At 39.6% G+C, this 24,221-nt stretch overlaps 1 protein-coding gene across 1 annotated transcript in view; it reads left to right on the top strand.

Moving 5' to 3' along the window:
- The window catches only part of LOC101021979 (RAB40A like), a 203,063-nt gene extending 185,426 nt beyond the window's left edge, over positions 1-17,637 (top strand). The window contains exon 12 of the mRNA XM_031660661.1: positions 15,611-17,637. Within this exon, the coding sequence (XP_031516521.1) occupies positions 15,680-16,519 (840 nt within the window). The 5' untranslated portion in view covers positions 15,611-15,679 and the 3' untranslated portion in view covers positions 16,520-17,637. The remainder of the gene's footprint in view (positions 1-15,610) is intronic.
- The last annotated feature ends 6,584 nt before the right edge of the window (positions 17,638-24,221 follow it).

The raw sequence follows: 24,221 nt of genomic DNA, 5'->3' as shown, positions 1-24,221 counted from the left end.
TGTTGAAGATCAGATGGTTGTAGGTGTGTGGCTTTATTTCTGTGTTCTTTATTATGTTCCATTGGTCTGTGTGTCTGTTTTGTACCAGCACCATGCTGTTTTAATTACTATAGCCTTGTAGTATAGTTTGAAGTCAGGTAGTGTGATGCCTCCATCTTTGTTCTTTTCACTTAAGATTGTTTTGGTTATTTGGGCTCTCTTTTGGTTCCAAGTGAATTTTAGAATTTTTATTCTAGTTTTGTGAAAAACATTGCTCGTACTTTAATAGAATAGCATAGAATCTGTAAATTGCTTTGGGCAGTATGACCATTTTAACAATATTGATTCTTCCTATCCATGAGCATGGAATGCTTTTTCACAATCTTAATTTTTAAGAGGGCAGAATTGAGAACAAAATTGATTTTAAAAGATAAAAAAGCACACCTAATAATAGTAAAGGTTAAAATTCACTGGGAATACATTATCTGTTAATACTTGTGTACCTAATCACACAACAAAAATGTAGTTTGGTTGGTTGGTTGGTTGGTTGGTATTTTTTTTTCTTTTCTTTTTTTTTTTTTTTTAGATGGAGTCTCACTCTGTCACCCAGGCTGGAGTGCAGTGGCTTAATCTCGGCTCACTGCAACCTCCACCTCCCGAGTTCAATCAATTCTCTGCCTCAGCCTCCTGAGTAGCTGGGATTACAGGCGCCCGCCACTACGCCTAGGTAATTTAGTAGAGACCAAGACCATCTTGGCCAGGCTGGTCTTGAACTCCTGACCTCAGGTGAGCCACCCGCCTCAGCCTCCCAAAGTGTTGGGATTACAGGCGTGAGCCACCGCACCCGGCCAAAAATGTAATTTTATAGAGGAAAACTGCAGGAGCAGCAATGAGATATATGAAAAATCATACTAATACCTGAGGCTGTTAAGCTTGGGCCCAAATGCAAATACAGATTAAAATTGTAGAATGCAATGAGAATAATGAAAATAAAAACAGAGCGTATCAGAATTTACAGCTAGAGCAGTGTTCAGATAATATTTTTATGCATTACATAGCTATATCAATAAAAAGGAATTAAACAATCAATTCAAAATGCCAGATAAAGAACCACAACATAAATTAAAAGAATGTAGTTGAAAGGAATAAAGGTTTAAACAGAAATGTATGGGTTGAAAAGGCAAACTACAGTAGAATTTATATGTAAAAGTAAGGAAGATTTATTTGAGGAGATATCAAAAACATGAAAAGTCACTGGGTAAATTATTCAAGAAAATTGAAGAAAACACAAATACACAATTTTGAAACAGGAAGGGTGACAAGGTCTTCAAAATAAAGGAAATTTCAAGTCTCTTAACTGAAAAATTTGCAGAATTCTATTCAAACATATTTGGAAACAGATGAAATAGTTAATTTTCTAGAAAAACACAACTTACCCAGATTGGCCCCAAGAGACACAAAAAGTCTTGACAGACTAATTGCATACAAGACATAGTGAATTTGGTTAGATTATCTGCCATCAAAAAGCACCAGACCCAGATATTTCCCAAAGAGAATTCTAGCCAAACTTTCAAGGTTTGATAATACCAGTACTATTTAAAATAGTCCAAGGGCGTAGGGAATATATAAAACAATGAAGCAAGTACATAAAGTTGATTCTGAAACATGCCAAAAACTGCAGGAGAAATGAAATTACAGAATAATCTCATTACAGAGTATGAACTAATGTTCTTAAATAAAATATTGGTAAACAAAATGGACATAAAATATAGGTCATGACCTTATGGGGCTTTTACATATATAAAGGTGTTTCAATATCAATAAAACTATTACTATAATCTAGTATATTGATACAGCCAAGGAAATAATTATATGATCGCCTCCATATGCAGAAAGGTATTTAACAGCATTAGCATTCCACAAGACAAAAGATCCAGATTTTAAGCAAGTAAATTAGAAGATTTTTTAAAAATGCGGTGGAACCCACTTTAGATTAAATGAGACAAAACATTTCAGAGAGAGTTAAATTAATGAAAAATTAAATCAAAGAAATTACATTTAAAACCACAGTGAGATACCACCATACACCCACAAGAAATAAAAAAGATTGAAAATGCCAAGTATTGGTGAGGATGTGGAGCAGTGGACCTCTCAACACTGCTGGTGGGAATACAGATTGGAACACTTTGAAAAACTGTTTGGCAGTATCTAGTGAGCTGAACATACATATACCCTAACTCAGAAATGCCACTCAATCATATATGTCAAAGTAAAGTAAAAATAAATGTCCATCTAAAAGATATGTGCAAGAACGTTCAAAGCACTGTTATTCATAGTAGGTCAAAGTTTGAAAAATATATAAACCTTCATACCAGATACATATATTGTGAAATATCCATACAGTCCAGGCACGGTGGCTCACGCTTGTAATCCCAGCACTTTGGGAGGCCAAGGTGGGCAAATCACGAGGTCAGGAATTCGAGACCAACCTGGCCAACACAGTTAAACCCCATCTCTACTAAAAATACAAAAATTAGCTCGGCATGGTGGTGGGCACCTGTAATCCCAGCTACTCGGGAGGCTGAGGCAGGAGAATAGCTTGAACCTGGGAGACAGAGGTTGCAGTGAGCCAAGATCACACCACTGCACTCCAGCCTGGACAACAGAGCTGGACTCCGTCTCAAAAAAAAAAGAAAAAAAGAAATATCCATACCATGTAATACCATCCATCAATGAAAATGACTATCTACAACTACAGACAACAAAATGTAAATCACATATATATTATGTTGGTTGAACACAGCCAGACACAGGAAAACACAAGTTTTATGATTTCAGGAATTGTTTTTCTAACCTTCCAATAGTGTTTGGGGAAGGAGAGAAAAATCAACATTCAATATCCTTTAAACTTTTTTTTAATTTTTAATTTTTGTGGGTGATAGTAGGTGTATATATTTATGGGGTACATGAGATATTTTGATACATGCATGTAATGCATAATAGTCACATCATGGAAAATGGGGTGTCCATCCCCTCAAGCATTTATCCTTTATGTTACAAACAATGCAATTATATTATTTTAGTGATTTTAAAATGTATAATTAAATTATTATTGATTATAGTCACCCTGTAGTGCTATCAAATACTAGGCCTTATTCATTCATTCTATTTTTTGTACTCATTAACCATCCCCACCTCTTCCTCACCTCCCAGCCTCTACCCAGACTCTGGTAACCATCCTACTCTCTATCTCCATGGGTTCAATTATTTTTTGAGTTTTAGTCCCACAAATAAGTGAGAACATGTGATATTTGTCTTTCTGTCCCTGGCTTACTTCACTTAATGTAATGACCACCTGTTCCATCCATGTTGTTGCAAATGACAGAATCTCTTCATTTTTATGGCTGAATAGTACTCCATTGTGTATATGTACCACATTTTCTTTTTCCATTAATCTGTTGATGGGCACTTAGGTTGCTTCCAAATCTTGGCCATTATGAATAATGCTGCAACAAACATGGGAGTGAAGATACTCTTCGATATACCGATTTTCTTTCCTTTGGATGTATAGCCAGCAGTGGGATTGCTGGGTCATATGGCAGCTCTATTTTTAGATTTAGATTTTGAGGACCCTCCGTACTGTTCTCCATAGTGGTTGTACTAATTTAGATTTCCACCAACAGTGTATGAGGGTTCCCTTTTCTCCACAGCTTTGCCAGCATGTATTATTGCCTGTCTTTTGGAGAAAGCCATTTTAACTGGAGTGAGATAATATCTCATTGTAGTTTTGTAGGAAGTGCAGAAAACTTGTTTTAGAGCTTTAACTTTGGGAAGAAGGAAAGAGAGAAAAAGAAGTGGAGGGAGGAAAGATATCCAATCCTGTGGCTGAATAGGTGGTGAGGGGTTAAAGGAAGAATTTTTTTAAATATTCAATTTCTTGAAATTTCAGTAAGTTTAAAAGCTAATGTGAAGAACCCATTTCATCTCGTATTTAACCCTTGAATTTTCCTATATATTATTTTGTTTCTTACTCTCCTGTTTCCACTTTAGAGCTCATAAGATGTCTCCAGTGGACTAGTATATGTTTTGAGCTCAATATAAATATAGTTATTAGATAAGGAAGGAAGGGACAATTGTGTGTCACAGAAATGCTAGTAATTTCTGGATTTTTGCCTCGCAGAGAGGTAGCAGGTGACTGAAATCCTGGTGTGATGTGACTGGATCATGCATGATCTGAGGACCCTTGCCCTGTTGATTGGTGGACAGGTTCAGATTTTTCCTATGAACATATTAACATACCAAACTGTCCAGAAGCAGCTAGTAAGCAAACACCATACTTTGCTTTCCTCATGCAGTCTATCACAGAGCTCTTCAGGTGAGTTCACAAATATGCTTGTCCTTCCAGTGTGAGGGAACTTGATCTGAGTCTGCTAAGAGGCATGATGTTGAATGACTCCTATGACCTTCTGATAATACCTAAGAATATAGAAAACTTTCTATCTCAAAAACTTTGAACTCAAGGCATATCAGAGAGATATTTGCTTCTTTCTTCTAAATGTTTGTGTTCTTATTAGGAGAAATAATGAGAAATGATTTTTCACAATGTCTTCTGAGCCCTGAGGCTCAGCCAGCCCCTACTGCTGTGTCTCAACATTTAAAGGCCATTGAAGTCTCGCTCCATTCCATATATTTTGGACGAGGTTTCTCATTTATGCCTGGGGACAGTTCTGTAATAATGGTATGGTCAGTTCCATTTCACAGATGACTAAACTCAGGCTCACAGAGTCTAAGTCACCTCCCTAGGTAAGTGGCAGGTTTGGAATGAGGTTCCATCCCTCACCCTCCCTAGAGGATCCTTAGCACCTCCCTTTTAGAAATTGGGCTTCCAGGACTTGAGAAATGGTCATATTCCACTCTCCTGCTGTTGTGGCCCCAGAGGTGCTCACTCTACAACCTCTTGAGGTGATGAAGATGATAGAGGAGATAAAATCCCTATCAGCATCTAGTTTTTAGTTATTCTAAAGTTTTCTTCACTTTGTCTTCATGCCTCCGGGTCCCTGAATGATCTAATTTCCTTGGGGGCTGCCATTCCAAAGGGAGCATTCGACTTTTTCTTAAAAAAAATGTATATATATGTGATCTGTAAAGTTTTTAAGTCATAATATTTTTGAAATTGAAAATCAATTTTGAAAGTAATAAAAAACATTAAGAATTATCTTAAAACATTAGAGAAAGTATTCACAAACTGTACCTTATATATAGGATTAGTATCCATAATTTGTGACACACACTAATGACAAAGATATTGGTAATTCATTTCAATAGAAAATTTACATAAAATAAACATGAACAATAATCTTGTTAAATATGCCAAAACCAGAGTACTAATAAAATGCAAATACTTAAAAATCCTGAGAATGTATATAAAGTGGGAAAAAATTGCAACAGAAGATGAGGACTGTGATTGCACTTTTGGAGAAGACTGTGTGTATCGGGTGAATGTGTTCATGTTCACCTCACCTACAGGGACACATCTGAAGTGTATGCAACATCCTTAGAACAACAGATCCCTTGGGTCAGGCTGTTGATTGCGATTCTTGTTGTCAGAAGGTGACTCTGACTGCTATGTGGGGAATGGATTGGAAAGGGACAAGATAGGGAGTGGGGATAACCATTAGAAAAATATTGCAGAAGTCCAGGGAAGAGACACAGGTGGATGGGACCAGGGCTGCAGCTGTGTGCAGAGGGAGGAGTGAACCTGGACAGGGCGTGTTTGAAGGTAGGGCAGGCAGAAATTGAAGTGACTGTGCATGTAGGGTGCATGGGGATAAGGCACAGTCAAGGATTACCCCTCAGCTTTTTATATAGCCATGTGGAGAAATAGCACAGTTTTCTGAGAGCAATCCTTCCATGTGCTCTTGAGATATTCTCAAGGAAGGTAGTTAGGTCATCCAAATGTGTTTGTAGTGAAAGAAATTATTTAAAATGCATCAGTTGATGATTAAGATTCTGTTGTATTAAACTTTATTGAAGACACATGCAAACTGTCAAACTTTTAGAACTTGAAAAATCTCAACATGCAAACTCACATTTAATGAGCAGTTTGCTATGTGTCGACCACTGTTCTAAGGGCTTTCATGCCTCAACTCAAGTAATTCTCAAAACAACAACCCATGAGGTGGGGATAATTGTTTTCCCCATTGTACCTTAAAGACAACTGAAGTATAGAGTGGTTCTGTTACTCTCACAAGGTCACAGAGAGTCAGTTATGCTGATATCTCTGCAGTAGAATTTTTTAAATTATGGGATTCCTGACCAGGCACGGTGGCTCACGCCTGTAATCCCAGCACTTTGGGAGGCCGAAGCGGGCGGATCACGAGGTCAGGAGATCGAGACCATCCTGGCTAACACAGTGAAACCTCGTCTCTACTAAAAATACAAAAAATTAGCCAGGCGTGGAGGCGGGCACCTGTAGTCCCAGCTACTCGGGAGGCTGAGGCAGGAGATTGGAGTGAACCCCAGAGGCGAAGCCTGCAGTGAGCCGAGATCGCGCCACTGCACTCCAGCCTGGGCAACAGAGCGAGACTCTGTCTAAAAAAAAAAAAAGATTATGGGATTCCTGACCAAAATGGCAAGGCAATATTTGTTTAAAAACATTTTGTCTTCTTAGGTCAGTATTATCCTTGTTTTACAAATGAAGCATTTGACTTACTGCAAGGTGAAGCAAAAGTATTCAAAGTCCCACAAATTTAAGAAGCAGGGTTGGGCCCTAGTCTGTCTCCAGAACCGACACTCCTAACCAGTATACTTAGAAAAGAGGAAAAGACATTTGCCAAACCATGTCAGCCAATGGTGATTGATGGTAGACAGGACCATATGTTTTTGAGTGATAACTATCCTTCAGTAGCCTTTCTTCCATGTACCAGATGATATTTATTTAAGAAAAACAAACAAGATATAATTGTAAAAACAAAAGAGTATGATTATTTTTAAAAAGATAATAATCATCACAGTTAAGTTTTCCTTAGACAACCTGGCTGTTGAAATAATTCCTTGAACTTCCACAGTTAATTCTATTCCCTTTCAGGAACTCAGGGTGCTTTTACAAATGGAAATCACATTTATTCTAGTTTCTATCCTTCAACTGGTTGAAAGGCAGGGCTGGTCTGATTTCCTTTGATGGGTGAGGCCATTTCTCCTGGGGATGCACCAAAGAGTGGCATTTCTGAGTCATATGACATGTGTATCTTCAGCTCAGTGGATACTGTCAAACAGTTTTTCAATGTGGTTGTTCCAATCTATGTTCCCACTAGCAGTGTTTAGACTTCTACTGCTTACATCCTCATCAACACTTGGTATTTTCTATCTTTTTCATTTTTCTCTTTCTGGTAAACATGTGGTAGTATCTCCTTGTGATTTTAATTTTACTTTCTCTTTAACTCTCCTTGAAGTGTTGTCTCTTAAAAGCTATCTGTTCTTTAAAAAAGAACCTTTCTATTTATTTGCTTACAAAACTGGATCTTTCATCCTTTGGAGAGTGCATTATGGATTTTGCTGATTGGATTCTTATTGTGTTGTTTATTAATTTCCTCTAGCCCCTCTTATTTTTTTTAATTGGTAATTAGATTTAGAAGTTTGATCAAATTCAGCTTATTCGGCCTGAGTACCTCAGAAGTGGTGTCCTTTATTACTAAAGTGTCAAATTAGTAGGCTCATTGGCTCTGGTTTTCTCTCCTCCTGTAACCTTGAAATTGATCACTGTATTTCAGTGTTGTCACCCTGATCCATCCATTATAAAATTTCCGGTAGCATTTCATCATAAGATATTTGAACCTCTGAAGTAGGCCTAGGCCCCCAAAACCCATTTAATAAACTAATTAGATGTAGACATAGGAGTATGCAAGGAAACAAACTATGTATATGACCTGTCCATCTTTTTGTAAACATATGAATATTTCAAAGAGAGTTGTGGTCATACTGTACTTATTGTTTCATTATCTAGTTTGAGGAAAATTTTGTTTCTGTTTATGCAAATTATGCCTTTTCATTGGAAGAAAGAGAGAATGCTCTCACCTGGTGCCCAGAGTCAGAATTGCAGAAATGGAAGTCAACCAAGAGCTTGGAAAGGCGTAGGAGATTTGAGGGGAGTAAGGGAGGCACATGTATTCTATTGTATAGAACTGTAGAGAACAAAGGTTTCTGGAATTTCCTATATGTGTGTGTCCAGAGCAATGAATATGTGGGCATCATAAATATAATCAGTTCACAATTATAGTGTTTTTTGTTGTTAACATTTTGAACAATGAAACTTCCACATTTAAAACACTAGGGAATTGCAAATTTATAAAACAAATATCCTCTATCTCCCTCCAATGCAAATATACTGATTTATTAAATAAATGTTTTTAATATACTATTTTTGTACCACAGCATATGAACATGATTCTTAGTCAATAAATGTATTTCTACGCTATCATTTTGTGACTATGGTCACAGATTTTCCTGATTTACAAAACATTATCTTAATGACTTTGTCACATTATTGACTTTTTTATTGTTTAAGCCATATGAAACATAATTGAAATATATATTAGAAATTAAAAATATTCTGTCCAAATCTTCTCCATCTCCATAATACAAAGATGGCCTGTATTAATTTACTGGTATCTATTCTCCAGATCTTTTTCTGTCCATGTAGTATACTAACTTATTTTTAGCCACACACATACCTATAAACCCATGTAGAGAGAGATAGATACATATATTTTCACAGTGGAACCATATACTGCATTATAATTTATGACTTTGCTGATTGACTAAATCGGATTCTTTTTCATTTTGTTTGTGTGTCTACAAGTGTTTTGGAGAGATTAATATTGGTTTTTATTGCATTGTCTCTTGTGTTTTGGAGAGATTAATATTGGTTTTTATTGCATTGTCTCTTGATATCATTGACCTATCTCTGTAGTTTAAGAGTATTTCATACACAGAGGATAAAAACCTAGATTAAACATGCATACAGCATTTATATATTAACCTATAAAAACTACCTTATCTAACATTTGTAGTGTAACTTGCGTGTTTAACTTTAGTAGGTAGAATTGTGTCCCCCTCAAAACATGTCCCAATCCTAACCCACCCAAACTTTATTTAGAAATAGGGTCTTTGTAGATATAATTAAGTGAAAGATCTCCAGAAGTAAATATCCTGAATGTAGGTTGATGCCTAACTCCAATGACTGGTGTCTGTATAAAAAAAAGCAGAGGGAGATTTGACACACACAAGGAAGAAGGCCATATGAAGATTGAGGTAGAGATTGGAGTTGTGCTGCCTCAAACCAAACAAAGGAGGAGCTGGAAGAGCTAAGAAAGGATTCTCCCCTAAAGCTTTTGGAGGCAGTGTGGTCCTGCGTACACCTTGGTTTTGTACTTTGGGCTTTGGTTTTGTACTTCTGAACCATGAGATAATGAAATTCTGTTGTTTAAATGTGCAAAGTTTGTGATAATTTGTTATGGTGGCCGTAGGAAACTATTCATTGGCCGATATCCTATTTTTCATATCTACAGTGATACTAATGCCAGTAAGATATGTAAAAAGAATTTAAAATGACTAACATTTCTTATGAATCATATGCTTTTAATGTATTGAGTCAGTCAGTGCTCATAACTGTTTTACAAGGTAGATACTGTGACTAATCCTTATTTTGTAGATGAAAAACTGAATGACAGAGAGAATAAAGACTTTGTTTGATACTGCATAGTTAGGGAGTGGGACAGCTTGGATTTGTGTCCAGTACCTCATGCTCCAGAACCTGTCACAGATTTGTGTTAAGTTTAAAGAAGCAACTGGACAAGCATGCATATTTTATGAGTTCATTAAAAGCAATACTCAGTATGGTAATATATGTAAACAAAAAACTGGACCTAGTGACCAAAAGGGGGATTGTAACCTTGGCGAGATCATGGTCATTGCAATCCTGGGGACAGAAGCCACAGTGCAGTGGAGTAAAGAGTAAATGGGAAGTAATGTTAATAGAGAATGTAGAAAATGTAGACAATTTTTTGAAGGAGAAGGAAAAGACAGAGTCAAAGAGGGAGAGAGGGAGGGGAGGGGGAGGGCAAAGGAAAGGGAGAGGAAGGAAGAGAGAAGAGGGGAGAGGAGAAAAGAAAGATATCCTGTGGCTGAATTGAATTGATGATATATTAGGCCATTCTTGCATTGCTATAAAGAAATGCCTAAGACTGGGTAATTTATAAAGAATAGATGTTTAATTGGCTCATGGTTCTGCAGGCTTACAAACATGGCACCAGCATCTATTTAGCTTCTGAGAGGGCCTCAGGGAGCTTTTACTCATGATGGAACCTGAAGCTGAAGTATGTATGTCATATGATGAAAGCAGGAGAGAGAAAGTGGCGGGGGCGGGATGGGGGAGTGCCACACACTTAACCAGATCTCAGGAGAACTCACTATCACCAGGACAGTACCAAGCCTTGAGGGATCTGCCCCCATGACCCAAACACCTCCCACCAGGCCCAACCTCCAACATTAGGGATTAGAATTCCACATGAAATTTGGCAGGGACATATATTCAGACTGTATCAGGTGATGAGGAACAAAAAAGGATATTTAAAACAATTCTTTGGAATTTGAGAAAGTTTAAAGTTAATTTGAAGAAACCATCTCCTCTCAAATGTGAGCCACGAAGTTACCCATATATTCATTTGAATTCTTACCCTCTTTCCACTTTAGTTAATGAGACACCTCCAGTAGACTAGTATGCTTTTAAAGCTCAATACACATTTAGTTATTACCTAATGAAAGAATAGAAAATTGTGTTATAGAAATTCTTGTAATTCCTAGATTTCTGTGATGTAGCTAGATACTGTGTGATCTGAGAACCTTGCACTGTTTACTGCAAAATGGGTCTACAATATTCCTATAAACATATTAAAATACTGAGCAGTGCTGGAGCACTCATTAGACAATCGCCACTCCTTGTGCCCGTGATGTGATCTGTCATGGAACTCACCAGGTGAGTTCACAAACACGCCTGCCTTACCACCATGGGGAAGTAGATTTGGGTCTGCTCAGAGGCATGATGTTGAATAGCTCTTGTGAACTTTCCAAGCACCTAAGAATGCAGAGACCTTTGGTCTCTAAAACTTTGAACTTAAGGCATTTGAGAGAGAGATTTGCTTGTTCTTCACAATGTTTGTGTTGTCATTAGGAGAAACAATGAGAAGTGATTTTTCATGATGACTACCTTAGCCTTGAGGCTCAGCCAGTCCCTCATGCTGTGTACCAATACTTAAAGGCCACTCCCTGCTGTATATTCTCAACAGATTTTCTCATTTACCCCTCAGGACTGCTCTGTAAGGTTGATATGGTCAATCCCATTTCACAGCTAACCAAGCTCAGGCTCACAGAGCCTGAATCACTTTTCCAAGTAGGCGGCAGGATTGGAATGAGGTTCCATCCCTCACCTTCCCTAGAGGACCCTGATTACCCCCTTTTAGAAGATGGGTTTCCAGGGCTTGATAAATGGTCAGATTCCACTCCCCTGCTATTGTGGTCCCATGGGTTCCCACTCAACAACTCCTCTGAAGATGACAAGGGAAGCGAAATCCTGTGCTTTGTGCCATGAGATCTGGGTGTAGGGCCACATAAGAGGGCTGATCCCTAAAGTGGCAAGTGGGCTTAGGCAGAAGCTTAGGTGTTGGCCTTGGGACAGGTGAGCTAGAGAGAAGGAAAGAAACATGCACTAAATTACCGTAAGCAAATGCACTTTACACCTCATCTCCTTTAATCTTAACTGCTATCCAAGGTCATTATGACCATTATTCAAATTAGGCTGCTGCCTTTAGAGGAGTTTATGTAAATCAGGGAGACAACTTTGTTGTTTCCTGATCAGCACAAACTCCGTAATACTCTAAACTTTTATCATTTTCTCTTCATTATTCCAGGGCCCTGAATGCTCTAATCTCCCTCCAGGCTGACAGTACCTGCTCCCCAGGTGTTTTTCAATGTTTTTTCTTTTGAAATTTAAGATCTGTATAATTTTAAAGTCAAATTTTGAAGTTTAATTGGGTTAGTATCCATGATTTGTGAAACATAGTAACAAAATGGCAACTATTTCAACAGAGAATTTAAATGAAATGTACATGAACAATAAACATACTAAAATATGCCAACCCCTCAAGAACTAATAAAATGCATTTTAAAATCTTGAGAATTTATAATGACAAGATACAAAAGATAAGTACCATGATTGCACTTTTGGGGAAGACAACGTGTGTGTGTAGGTAAACGTGTTGATGTGCACCTCACCTACAGGGACATGTCAGGAGAGTATGCACCATCCTAGGAACAGCAGACCCCTTGGGGTTAAGGAGTGGGAGTTGACCAGTGAGAGCTCAGGTTAATTTTGATTTATCAGTATGCTCTTGTATACTGTTTGAAAATTGGATTTGGGAATAAAAGTATTTTGATGAAAATTTGAACACACAAAATACTTTGGAACAAATTGTCAAAGTTAAGGTGTACATAATTTTCATTAATTTGAAAAAGCATTCATTATATTCTATTTTATTGTGAAAGAAGTAAATAACAAGTCTAATTGACAGAGGTTTTGTGTGTGTGTGAGTGTGTGTGTGTGTCCTCTAGCTCTACCACCCCAAATACACAATCATGGATGCAACTTTAGTTGCAGAGGGAATTGGAACCAATATCAGTTTCATATATTCTGGAACATGATGGATACATGGAAATCGCTACTATTAGGTGAATAATTCCGGAAAACTGTGGCTGGTACCTTGGAGCTAACCTCCAACCTCCATCCCTCCCTCTTCCTGAGTCCCCGGTTTGAGATTATCAGAGCTGCGTTTCTGTCTCTGGCCACTAGAAGGCATCACAGCTATCTCTGTTTTCGTACATTTTGCAGAGTAACATGTTTCAAAATAACTTGTTTACTTTGGTTCTAGTTCTGTTTGGAAAATTCACATGTATATTAAAGCAGGTGCATTTGCTGTTGACCCCCAAATCTACATCGCATTCACTGATTTATCATCTCTTCCCTTCTCAGTGTAGGTTGAATTGTCCATACTGTCAGAGGGGGAGGGGGTGGAGACGGGGGGGGGCAGGGTGTCCCTCCCAGAGAGCAAGGCATTCACTCTCCATAACTCTATCCCTGTACAGGCTTCTCAGACCTTCTCACACTCTCTCTCAGTCTTCCCCTCTCCAGGACACTATAGACACAGTTCCCCAGATGCTGCTCTACTGCCTCCACCTCTCTCGGTCACCTTTCTACAGCCTTGTCACTGCTACCTGGTGTTTCATTGTATGGATGCCCTGGAACATATGTTTTTACATTTACACCGATCAGTTTTTTTCTTACCAGCATGGGGAACTGGATTTGTGTCTTCTTGGAGGCATGATGTTAAACAGTTTTTGTGAGATTATGAAACACACAAGAATGTAGAGAACTCCATCTCTAAAACTCTGAAATCAAGGTGTATCAGGGAGATTTGCCTTCTTTATATGGATATCTGTGTTTTCATTAGGAGAAACAATGAGTAATGATTTTTCACAATGCCTGCCTTGGCCTTGAGGCTCAGCCAACCCCTACTGCTATGTCTCAACATTTAAAGGACCATTGAAGTCTCCCACTGCATGCCATATACTCTGGACAGGTTTTCCCATTTATGCCTGGGAACAACTCCGTCAGGATGGTATGGTCAGTCCCATTTCACAGATGACCAAGCTCAGGCTCACAGAACCTAAGTCGCCTCTTCAGGTAAGTGGCAGGATTAGAAAGAGATTGTATCCCTCATCCTCCCTAGAGGACCCTGAGCACCTCCCTTTTAGAAGATGGACTTCCATGGCCGGGCGCGGTGGCTCAAGCCTGTAATCCCAGCACTTTGGGAGGCCGAGACGGGCGGATCACGAGGTCAAGAGATCGAGACCATCCTGGCTAACACAGTGAAACCCCGTCTCTACTAAAAAATACAAAAAACTAGCCGGGCGAGGTGGTGGGCATCTGTAGTCCCAGCTACTTGGGAGGCTGAGGCAGGAGAATGGCGTAAACCCGGGAGGCGGAGCTTGCAGTGAGCTGAGATCCGGCCACTGCACTCCAGCCCAGGTGACAGAGCGAGACTCTGTCTCAAAAAAAAAAAAAGAAGATGGGCTTCCAGGGCTCGAGAAATGGTCAGATTCCACCATTCAGATCATGGCAATGTTTTTAGGGGAGTTTGTGTAAATTAGGGAGACAACTTTGTTATTGTTTGTTTTGTATTGATGCATACTTAGAATGCTTCTCATTTTTTCCTTTTTAAAAAGATTTCAGCAATGCTGTAGCAAATAACCTCTTACCTGGATATTTTGTACATGTGAAAAATGTTTCATCCATTACATGCTTAAACATCTATCCTTTGGGGCTTGATTTCAGTAATTTAAACTCCCTTATATGTGTCTGAGCATTCTCATTTCTTTAACCATCTTTGTACCCGTTGTTACAATATTTAAATGTATTTATAACTGATAAGTGTGTTTCCATTTCCTTGATGTATTTGGTCCCTCATCCTGCCCCCATACCCAGACACACACAGAACCACTTTTTACCTTTTTCTTTTGCAAATTAAAAAAAAAAAATTCTTATTCAGCTTTTTCTACATTTAAATTTTGTCAAACGATAGATGATAAAAGTGTATTTAGATGGTTTCATTTGCATTCCTTAATGTATTAGTGAGCTAGAATGCATTTTCTTATGATTATTGGCCATTTGCGTTTTGTCATCCATGAAACATTTACATATTTTGTCAGTTTTGCTGTTTTGTTATAGGAGCTGTACATGTGTTAAATCTAAAACCCTTCACTGATGGATGCATGCGTTATTTCAACACATCTTTCTTGGGTGAATATTATTTATGAGACACTCTAGCAAAATCCATATCCTAGATGTCTCTTCTGAGATCTTGACTCTTATATTTATGGGAGATGTCCACCTGCAGCAAGAAAAGTATTAGTGCCCATGCAAACATGCGTGGCTTGTCAAGGATCACATGCACAGACAGTTCACACTTACTCCTAAACCCTGCATGGCCACAGAGTAAAAAGGATGTGTGGTGCATTATATGAGGAGAGCCCTGGCTCAGGATTGTGATTTCTGTGATCTCTACACTAACAGCAAGATTTTTAAAAATTACATAACATTTCTGAGTTTGCCTTTTCCCATTTGTAAAATGGAAACAATCATAGCTACCAAAGACAATTGTTCTGACAAGTAAAAGAACAAATTATTTTAGCGTCATACACAGCATAGGGTACATATGGTACTCAACACATCTTAGTCCCCTTCCTATTTCATACCTGTCCTTACTTTAAAGGAGAGTCCTTTGACGTAATCCAAACGGCATCGTTACATAACGATCACATGGAAATGTTAAGAGAAATGTAAGGTTTCAATGATGAATTAACTGCTGTGTCTCTACTCTGTTTTGGATAAGAAAAAGTAAAACAATCGCTGAAGCAGTTTCCCAGGGTTTGTAAAAGAAAACCATCAAAGCCACCACCTCATTTCGCTTTATTTCATAAACTTCGCCATCCCATTTTTTATGTTCTATGTTAATTTCTCAAGAAAAATAGGCCCGGCACTGCCTCTGCGTGCAACCCTGCTGGTCTGGCCCAGGCGCGGGGCGGGGCCAGCATGATGAGCGCCCCAGGCAGCCCCGACCAGGCCTACGACTTCCTGCTCAAGTTCCTGCTGGTGGGCGACAGCGACGTGGGCAAGGGCGAGATCCTGGAGAGCCTGCAGGACGGCACGGCCGAGTCCCCGTACAGCCACCTGGGGGGAATCGACTACAAGACGACCACCATCCTGCTGGACGGCCAGCGGGTGAAGCTGAAGCTCTGGGATACGTCGGGGCAGGGAAGATTTTGTACCATATTCCGCTCCTACTCTCGTGGTGCACAAGGAGTGATCCTGGTCTACGACATTGCAAACCGCTGGTCTTTCGAGGGTATGGATCGATGGATTAAGAAGATCGATGAGCATGCCCCTGGTGTCCCTAAAATCCTGGTGGGGAATCGCCTACATCTGGCATTCAAGAGGCAGGTGCCCAGGGAGCAGGCCCAGGCCTATGCTGAGCGCCTGGGCGTGACCTTCTTTGAGGTCAGCCCTCTATGTAATTTCAACATCATAGAGTCTTTCACGGAGCTGGCCAGGATCGTGCTGCTGCGGCACAGGTTGAACTGGCTCGGGAGGCCGAGCAAGGTACTGAGCTTGCAAGACCTCTGCTGCCGCACCATCGTGTCTTGCACGCCTGTGCATCTGGTAGACAAGCTCCCGCTCCCCATTGCCTTAAGAAGCCACCTCAAGTCCTTCTCCATGGCTAAGGGCCTGAATGCCAGGATGATGCGAGGCCTCTCCTACTCCCTCACCACCAGCTCCACCCACAAAAGGAGCAGCCTCTGCAAAGTGAAGATCGTCTGCCCACCCCAGAGCCCACCCAAAAACTGCACCAGAAACAACTGCAAAATTTCTTAAGGAAGGCACCAGAAGGAAACAAGCTGGAATCGCTCCAGGAAAAACTGAATGGTTACACCTGGAAGAGGGAAGATGCATTCCAGATTCAAAGAAATAACGTTTTCAGTTTCTCATGGGAACAGTGCTGCTTGGGAATGTGTGTGATGCCTTCTGTCGATAAAAGCACTTTATGCAGTTTGACTTTGAATTTCTACGTGGATGTGCATGTGTTTATAAAGGGAAAATTAGTACTCTGCTCAACTCTTGATAACATGAAATTTTGAATGTTACTTATAATCACACTGCATCTTTTTCCTTAACTGCTTTTGTAAGAATGGTGATATGGCAGTGATGAGTATAAATTCAAGGAAATTTGAGATGCAATGATAGTGAGATCATTCTGAGTCATTGATATTACAAGAGGGGCCTTTTTGTATACTTCCTTTTTGATGTCAAAGCACCAATTTATAAAACACTGCAGATGCATATAGAGATTATATGTAACAGATCTGTCCAGTTTGTGCACGAAATGGATTTGATAAAGTTTTTGCTATGTTATTTTACTACATTTGGGGATTAATAAGTGATTTATATGTGTGTTTTTCTGTAAATTTACTTTTTTGTACAAGATGTTTTACAAGATATGAAGCTAAGGGAAGAAAATGCCAAAGATATCTCTAGTTATGTTGAACATAGCCAACATGGTTTCAATGGGTCAGTAAGAAAAAAGCCATTTCAGTAAGGAATGAAATAAGTACTTATTTAAGAAAATGTTTCTTAACAATAAAAAGTATATATTTTTATCTTTTGCTAAAATGAAAAGAAAAAGAAAAATATGTATAATGTAACCCTGCAAGATGAGGCTTTGCAGAAAAACAATGCAATAGAACATGGGGGGCCAGGCCCATTATAAGGCCTTAGGTGAGTCATTTCCCCTGTGCTGGCCAGTTTTGGTTAACACCTCTCAGATCTATATAGAGGTTAATGAGATCACATCTGAGAAAGCACTTCTGAGACCTTAGATGGGAAGGAAGGATAAGTGATTTCCATGTAATTACTTTCCGATTTACACTGTGGATTATTATAGTAATCAATATTGGATAAACTGATTAAATGTAAGTCCTTGTACTCTTTTGTAATTGTATGACCATTTATTTGTACATTGTCATAGGGTGGTTGTAACATAAAGTCCCACAGAAGGGCAGTATCTCTGGCCTCAGGAAGCCATGGGGACTCACCCTTCCTGAACGCTGGTACTTTTCTATCTCATGAATTTCTCACAACATTCCTGGGAGGTAGAGGATATAATCTCTACACCATCCTGTAGCTGAAGAAACAGTGATGTTTGCAGGTTAAGCAGCCTGGCTGGGGAGCATCCTGCCACTAAGTGGAAAAGCAGAGACCTGCACCCTATATGCCCCCAGGCAGACTGATGCTGAGCTGCACATCACACCATAACCAAGTAAATCTTGCTTTCCTGCTGACGCAGGTCACTACTGAAATCTGTATCTTCAGCTCTGAAGCCAGTCTGCCAGTTCTGTCTCTCTTCTGAAAGATAGAGAACCTTGTCAGACCTAAATTTCCTACTCTGTAGTCAAGGGAGTGTGTCTGGGCCAGTACTTTAGAAACTGGAGTCTGCAGACAGTTCCTGTGTCAGGAAGAATATGCACTCTCAGAGGGGCAGGGGTCATGCTGAGGATGAATACTTGAAGGAGCAGTCCCCAAACACATGCAGATGGGGGATACATACAGTCTTTAATAGAAATTACCAAATCAACCTGGAAAGAGGTTGTACTAAATGACATCCCCACCACCAATATGAAACAGGGTAGACTTCCCCGCATGCCCACCTTACTGGAATCCTGAATGGTTTCTTTTTATATTTGGATGACATGACAGGTGGAAATTCTTTCATTGTCATTACATTTAATTTGATGTTCAGATAACTTTAAAAATTCCCTAGTATACAAAAGGATCTGATAATCATCATTGCATTATATTTTTATTGCAAACTGGTCCATTTTCATATGTAGCCTAAAAACAATGAGCAACAGGCACATGAGCCTGCACGTTCTAGAGCTACTGCTGGCATTACATTTCCAGGGTGTGTGTGTGGCCTCTGGGTGCTTCTAATGACACTGTTTTCATAGAAGGGGATTAAGAATGTCTCTCCATGACATTGGTTGAGTTCAAGTTCGGAGAGGATCTGGATCTGCACTTTGTGGATTCTTTTTGAATGACACAAGAGCTGGACCACAACACGCCTCTGAGCAGGCTGTAATCTTTTCCCCATTGTGGAAAGCAAGCCTGTCTGAGACCTCACCTGTTCAAGTCAGGGTGGATCACTCCAGAATGTAAGGTGTGGAAGTCGGCCTAAATCTGCTTCTGAACACTGAAGCTGGGTGCTCCCATCTTGCTGCCATCAGTTGCAGAGACCTGCAAAACTGCCTGCTCTCAGCCACCAATGCCACAGATTCAGTCACCTGTGTGAGAACTCTGTCCTGAGAGAGAAAATACCATAAATTACCAGCAGCTGTTTGACATATCTTCCTTCCATCCATCCATCCATCCTTCCATCCATCCATCCATCCATCCATCCCTCCCTCCCTCCCTTCCTACAGTTAATAGACATTAAGGCCAAACTCTACACAATCCCTTTTGTGAAGTTTTAGCTTCCCCAGAATAGAAAGAAGGAAGTGAAGTGTGGAAATAGGGGCGTGATGAATTCAGTTTGTAGATCTAAAAAGAGATGGCCCCTTCCTCTTAATATTCAATGTGACAGAGTCTCTTATCATTGATAATTTAAAAACATAATTCAATACCCTGGGCCCCTCTCTACATCCACAGTTACAGTTCTCTTTACATATATTCTCTCCATTGCAACCAAAGTTCTATGAAGAATTCTCAATACTCAACTCACATTCCTCCACCTCAGTCCTCATTGCTCATCTAATGGTGCTTTGTTCCCCCACCCCGCCACTGAAAATGCAACCCGCCAAGGTCTATAGCCACTTCTTTTTTCACATTTATAGATTAAGAATGTTGAAATAAACATCCTAATGTTTTCATCTGTATAATATTATTTCAGAAGTTTTCTTATGCAGGTACTTATAAATTTATTCAGAAATGTATGTATTTATATACTTATCTTCAAAAGATAAGGTTCATCCTACATTTAATATAACTTGCTTGTTTCACTGAGAACATACCTCAAAGTTTATTGATTATGAATAAACATGAGTCTATCCCATAGCGATAGTAGAGATACTAATGGCCAGTAAAGACAGAAGAAAAGAAGTTAAAATGGCTAAAACATATTCTTTGCCAAGTCCTTTTTAGGCATTGAGTCATTCAATTTTCAGAGCACCCTTCCAAGGTAGAAACTGTTACTAATTCCCATTTCGTAGATGAAAATCTGAAGTACAGAGTGAGTAAAGACTGCCTGAGACCACACAGTTAGGGAGAGGGACAGCTTAGATTTGTGTCGAGTACATCATGCTCCAAAGCCTGGGAGACTGTCAAAGCTCTGTTGTTAGGTGAAAGAAGCAGTCTGCGCAAGCATGCGTACTTTGGGAGGTTACTAAAATGAATACTTTGTATATTAATATATTTATATGAAAAACTAGATGAGAAAAATGAGAAAAGGTTGGATGATTATGACCTTGGTGAGAGGACATTCATTGCAATCATATAGACAGAAGATATAGTACAGTGGGATAAGCAATCAAAGGGAAATGAGGAATGTAGAAAACCCTTTTCCAAAATTTGAATTTAAAGGTTATACGTGCGTGTGTGTGTGTGTATATATATATACACACACATATCATATAAACATTTAGTATCTGGCAAATGAAAGAATGGATAATTGTGTGTCAAAGGTATGCCAGTAGTGCTAAGATTTTTGTCCCTCAAGGAGGCAGCAGGTGGCTGAAATGCTGGTTGCTGTGGCCGGCTAATGCATGACCTGAGGACCTGTGCACAGGTGGCTACAGGACAGGTCCAGAATTTTTCTATAAATATATCAACATAGCAAGTAGCCCAGTAGCAGCCTCTGGGCAAACACCAAACCTTGCGTCCCTGGTGCTATCTATCTCTGAGCTTGCCAGGTGAGTTCCCAGTCATGCCTATCTTGCACACTGCCCCCACCTACAACCTGGGAAGCTGGATTTGGGTGTGCTTAGAAGCATGATGTTGAGTAGCTTCTATAAGACAATGAAATACTTCAAAATGCAGAATCCTTTCTTTCTCTAAAACTTTGAACTTAATGCATATTACAGAGATATTTGCTTCCTTCAACTAGATGTTTGTGTTCCCATGAGAAGAAATAATTAGATGTTTCCCTGGGGTCCTACAAATGTGAGCAATAAATATAATTTGTTTGTTTTTCTTTTGGAGTATTTTCATTAGATCTAGATACTTCTATGTTTGTCTTGATTGACTCTATTACATTATTTTATTTGACCTTCAAATAGTTTTATCTTCGTGAAGTGGGAGCCCCTCTAGTTTGGCTTCTGGTCTTTTTGACATGTCTTCTGGTATGTTAGTTGGGTCCAGAGTCATCAGCTACAATTCCTACTCAGACCTGGAATAAATCATTTCTCCAAATAACCTGATTCCTTTTAATGGGAAATGTTTTTAGTGGAGACTAGGGTTGCTCATTGCTATTAGATTGGTCATTGTTTCTTGTCCTTTTCTGTGCATGGATCCAGCAAATATGTATTATGTTTTTCAGGGAATACACATGATTGTCTTCCATCCTGGGCTGTTCCTCCATCCCTTACATGCAGTCATTTTGATCAATTTTTTTTGAGACAGGGTCTCATTCTGTCACCCAGGCCAGAATGCAGTGGCACAATCACAGCTCACTGCAGCCTCTCCACTCCCCAGGCTCAAGAAATTCTTCCATTTCAGCCTCTGCAGTAGCTGGGATCACAGGCATGCATCACGACACCCAGCTATGTTTTTCTTTTCAATTTTTAGTAGAGAGGCGGTCTTGCTATGTTGCCCAGGCTATTGATCAATTTTTGTTTTAACGTTCAAATTTATAATATTATAACCAAATGTAATATTTATATTAGACTTCTCCTATTTCATAGGTGGCATATTCTACATTAGTGGAGTCCAGGAGAATTTCTGTAGAGGTGAACATATTCTGTGTCTACACTGTCAAATACAGTAGCCACTAGCTACCTGTGGCATTGAATATATGAAATGCGGTGAATGCAACTGAGGAACTAAATTTTTAGTTTTACCTAAAATAAAATATATCTAAAATACCTTGTTTAAATAACCACATGTGGTCAGTGCCTACCATATTGAACAGCAACAGCTCCTCACATTTTTCTGTGCCTTGCTTCTTTCACTTAATAGTATATCTTGAAAATCATTACATGGCAGTAGAGAAAGAGAGTCCTCCTTGCTTGGTATATGTGCATTGTACTCTAACATGTAGATGCACCTTATTCAGTCAATCCCCTATTGGTGGACATTTGTCTTATTTATAGTCTTGTCCTATTACAAATTGTTCTTCTAGGAATGACCTTGTTCTTCTGCCTTTTTGTCTTTTTGAAATGTATGTTTGGGATAGATTCTTAGAATAGAGATTGCTGGTTCCTGGAGAAAACACTTGTACCTCATAAAATAGAAAGGGAACAGGGAGTCCAGCCTGACTGGAGTGAAGAGTGGGGGCCTCCCAGGGGAGCGGACAGGGCTCTGAGATAACTGACTGGGCACTCCAGGTCTGAGGCCATCCAGGTTTAGGACTGATTGTGGAAGAACACATTTGCTTCGGTGAGATGCTGCATGTCACCTTTACACCCTGAAATTACACAAATTTGGTGAGAACAGAAGTGTCCTGAAGACCTCTCACAGGTCCATGGGCGCAGGAAGGAGACAGGAGCACTGAAAATAGTGAAGTGGTTGATGTCAGTGCCCTAAGCCTTCATTAAAGTGAGAAGCAAATGTCAAGAGGAAGGATTTACCACTAATTGGGTCCTCAGGCTGTCTGGAAATCATACACCCACTATAGTTTCTCTCTGACCCCAGGTCCAATGGTCTCCCATCTGCCAGCATGTTTATGCCTTCCTCCTGGAGGCACATTCTTAGCCAGAACACTCTCTCCAGGAGGTCACACTTTCCATGCTTTCATTTGTTTTCTCCTTGTATCCTCCCTGAGATTTTTCATGAGGCTTTTCTCTGTTGCCTCAGCTCCTTTCATCAACTCAGTGAGTTGTGTCACAACTCAACACTGCTCTGACAAGTTTAGGCACAATTTAACACTCACCTATACTATACTATCATTTACATGTTGCATCTTTGCAGTTATTTTTGTAGAGTTAAATTTATGATCCTACCCCAACAGAGCTGCATGTGTTGACCAAATGCCCCCTTCTGCTTAGGCAGCTCTGTGCTGTTGTAGACTCATGGCTTACCATAATTTACTCAAATGGGCAGCTTTCCTGTTGTCCATATTACATGACCCTTTCAACTGTTTTCTGTAGAATCTCTGTGCAGGATTTCCTCCTGGGATGCGATGGTTTATTTCTGGATTTTAGTCATGGTATCTTCACATGTTCCCACATGCAAAATTGACCCTATCACTCTGCATCCTTGTTGGATGCCTTCAGTGATTTACTAGGTGGGCCCACAATGCCCCTTTCATTTCTCTCTAAATTCATCTCTCTGCCAACTTACTCAAGGTAGGGAGTAAAGAAGATGCAGGAGATGATTCCTGGGCTGCCCTGAGTCCTTTGACCTGGGGGAAGATGCATTTAATACCCAGGAAGTGGATCTGACAAAATTCGATTGGTGGTTTATAACATCTGGAAAACACTGCATTCAAGGGGAGATATTTTTTAAGAGAAGAGAAAATGTCATTTGAGGCCAAAGTAACCTACTGCCCAATGTGGTGATATTCAGATCCTGTCTATTTAGAATATAAGGAAAATATGTACCCCATCCGAGGATATATCTCACAAATTTATTAATACATTCATGGGTGACAATGTGCCCTGAACAGTGGTAAGTGCCTGAGTGCCCAGCTCTTTCAATGGCATGGTCAATAAAGTCCTGTTAATATCTACCACTTACAGTATAGTCTTCAATATTTACTCTACATATATTGAGGACGAATCAGATCTTGTACTTCCTGCTTCAACCATCAAACAGAATTTGGCTATCTCAAGAGGAATATGGAAATCTATTCTATTGAACTGTAATAGTGTTTTTTCTGTTGTTCTTTATTCCTTATAGATGTTTCTGGACTCTTTCAATTATTAGTTTGATAAAAGGGATTTTAAACTTTTAAACACATTGGAAGTTGGCTGGGCGAGGTGGCTCACACCTGTAATCCCAGCACTTTGGGAGGCCAAGGTGGGTGGATTATGAGGTCAGGAGTTTGAAACCAGCCTGGCCAAGATGGTGAAACCCCATCTCTACTAAAACATGCAAAATTAGTCGGGCATGGTGGCACAGCTCAATCCCAGCCACGGGAGGCTGAGGCAGGAGAATTGCTTGAGCCTGGAGGCAGAGGTTGCAGTGGAGCTGAGAGATCATGCCACTGCACTCTAGCCTGGGCGACAGAGTAAGACTCTGCCTTAAAAAAAAAAAAAAGTGAAATTATAGTAACTAAAGAACTAAAGTAATGCAGATTTATGTCCTAGCCTATTATACTGGATGAAAACAGAAAGAACTTTAAAATATTCATCTCAATTTGCTAAATAAT

This window comes from Papio anubis, chromosome X, assembly GCF_008728515.1.
Source record: "Papio anubis isolate 15944 chromosome X, Panubis1.0, whole genome shotgun sequence".
NCBI lineage: Eukaryota > Metazoa > Chordata > Mammalia > Primates > Cercopithecidae > Papio > Papio anubis.
Note: the sequence above shows the minus strand (reverse complement) of the source record. Positions and strands in the feature narration are given on the sequence as shown.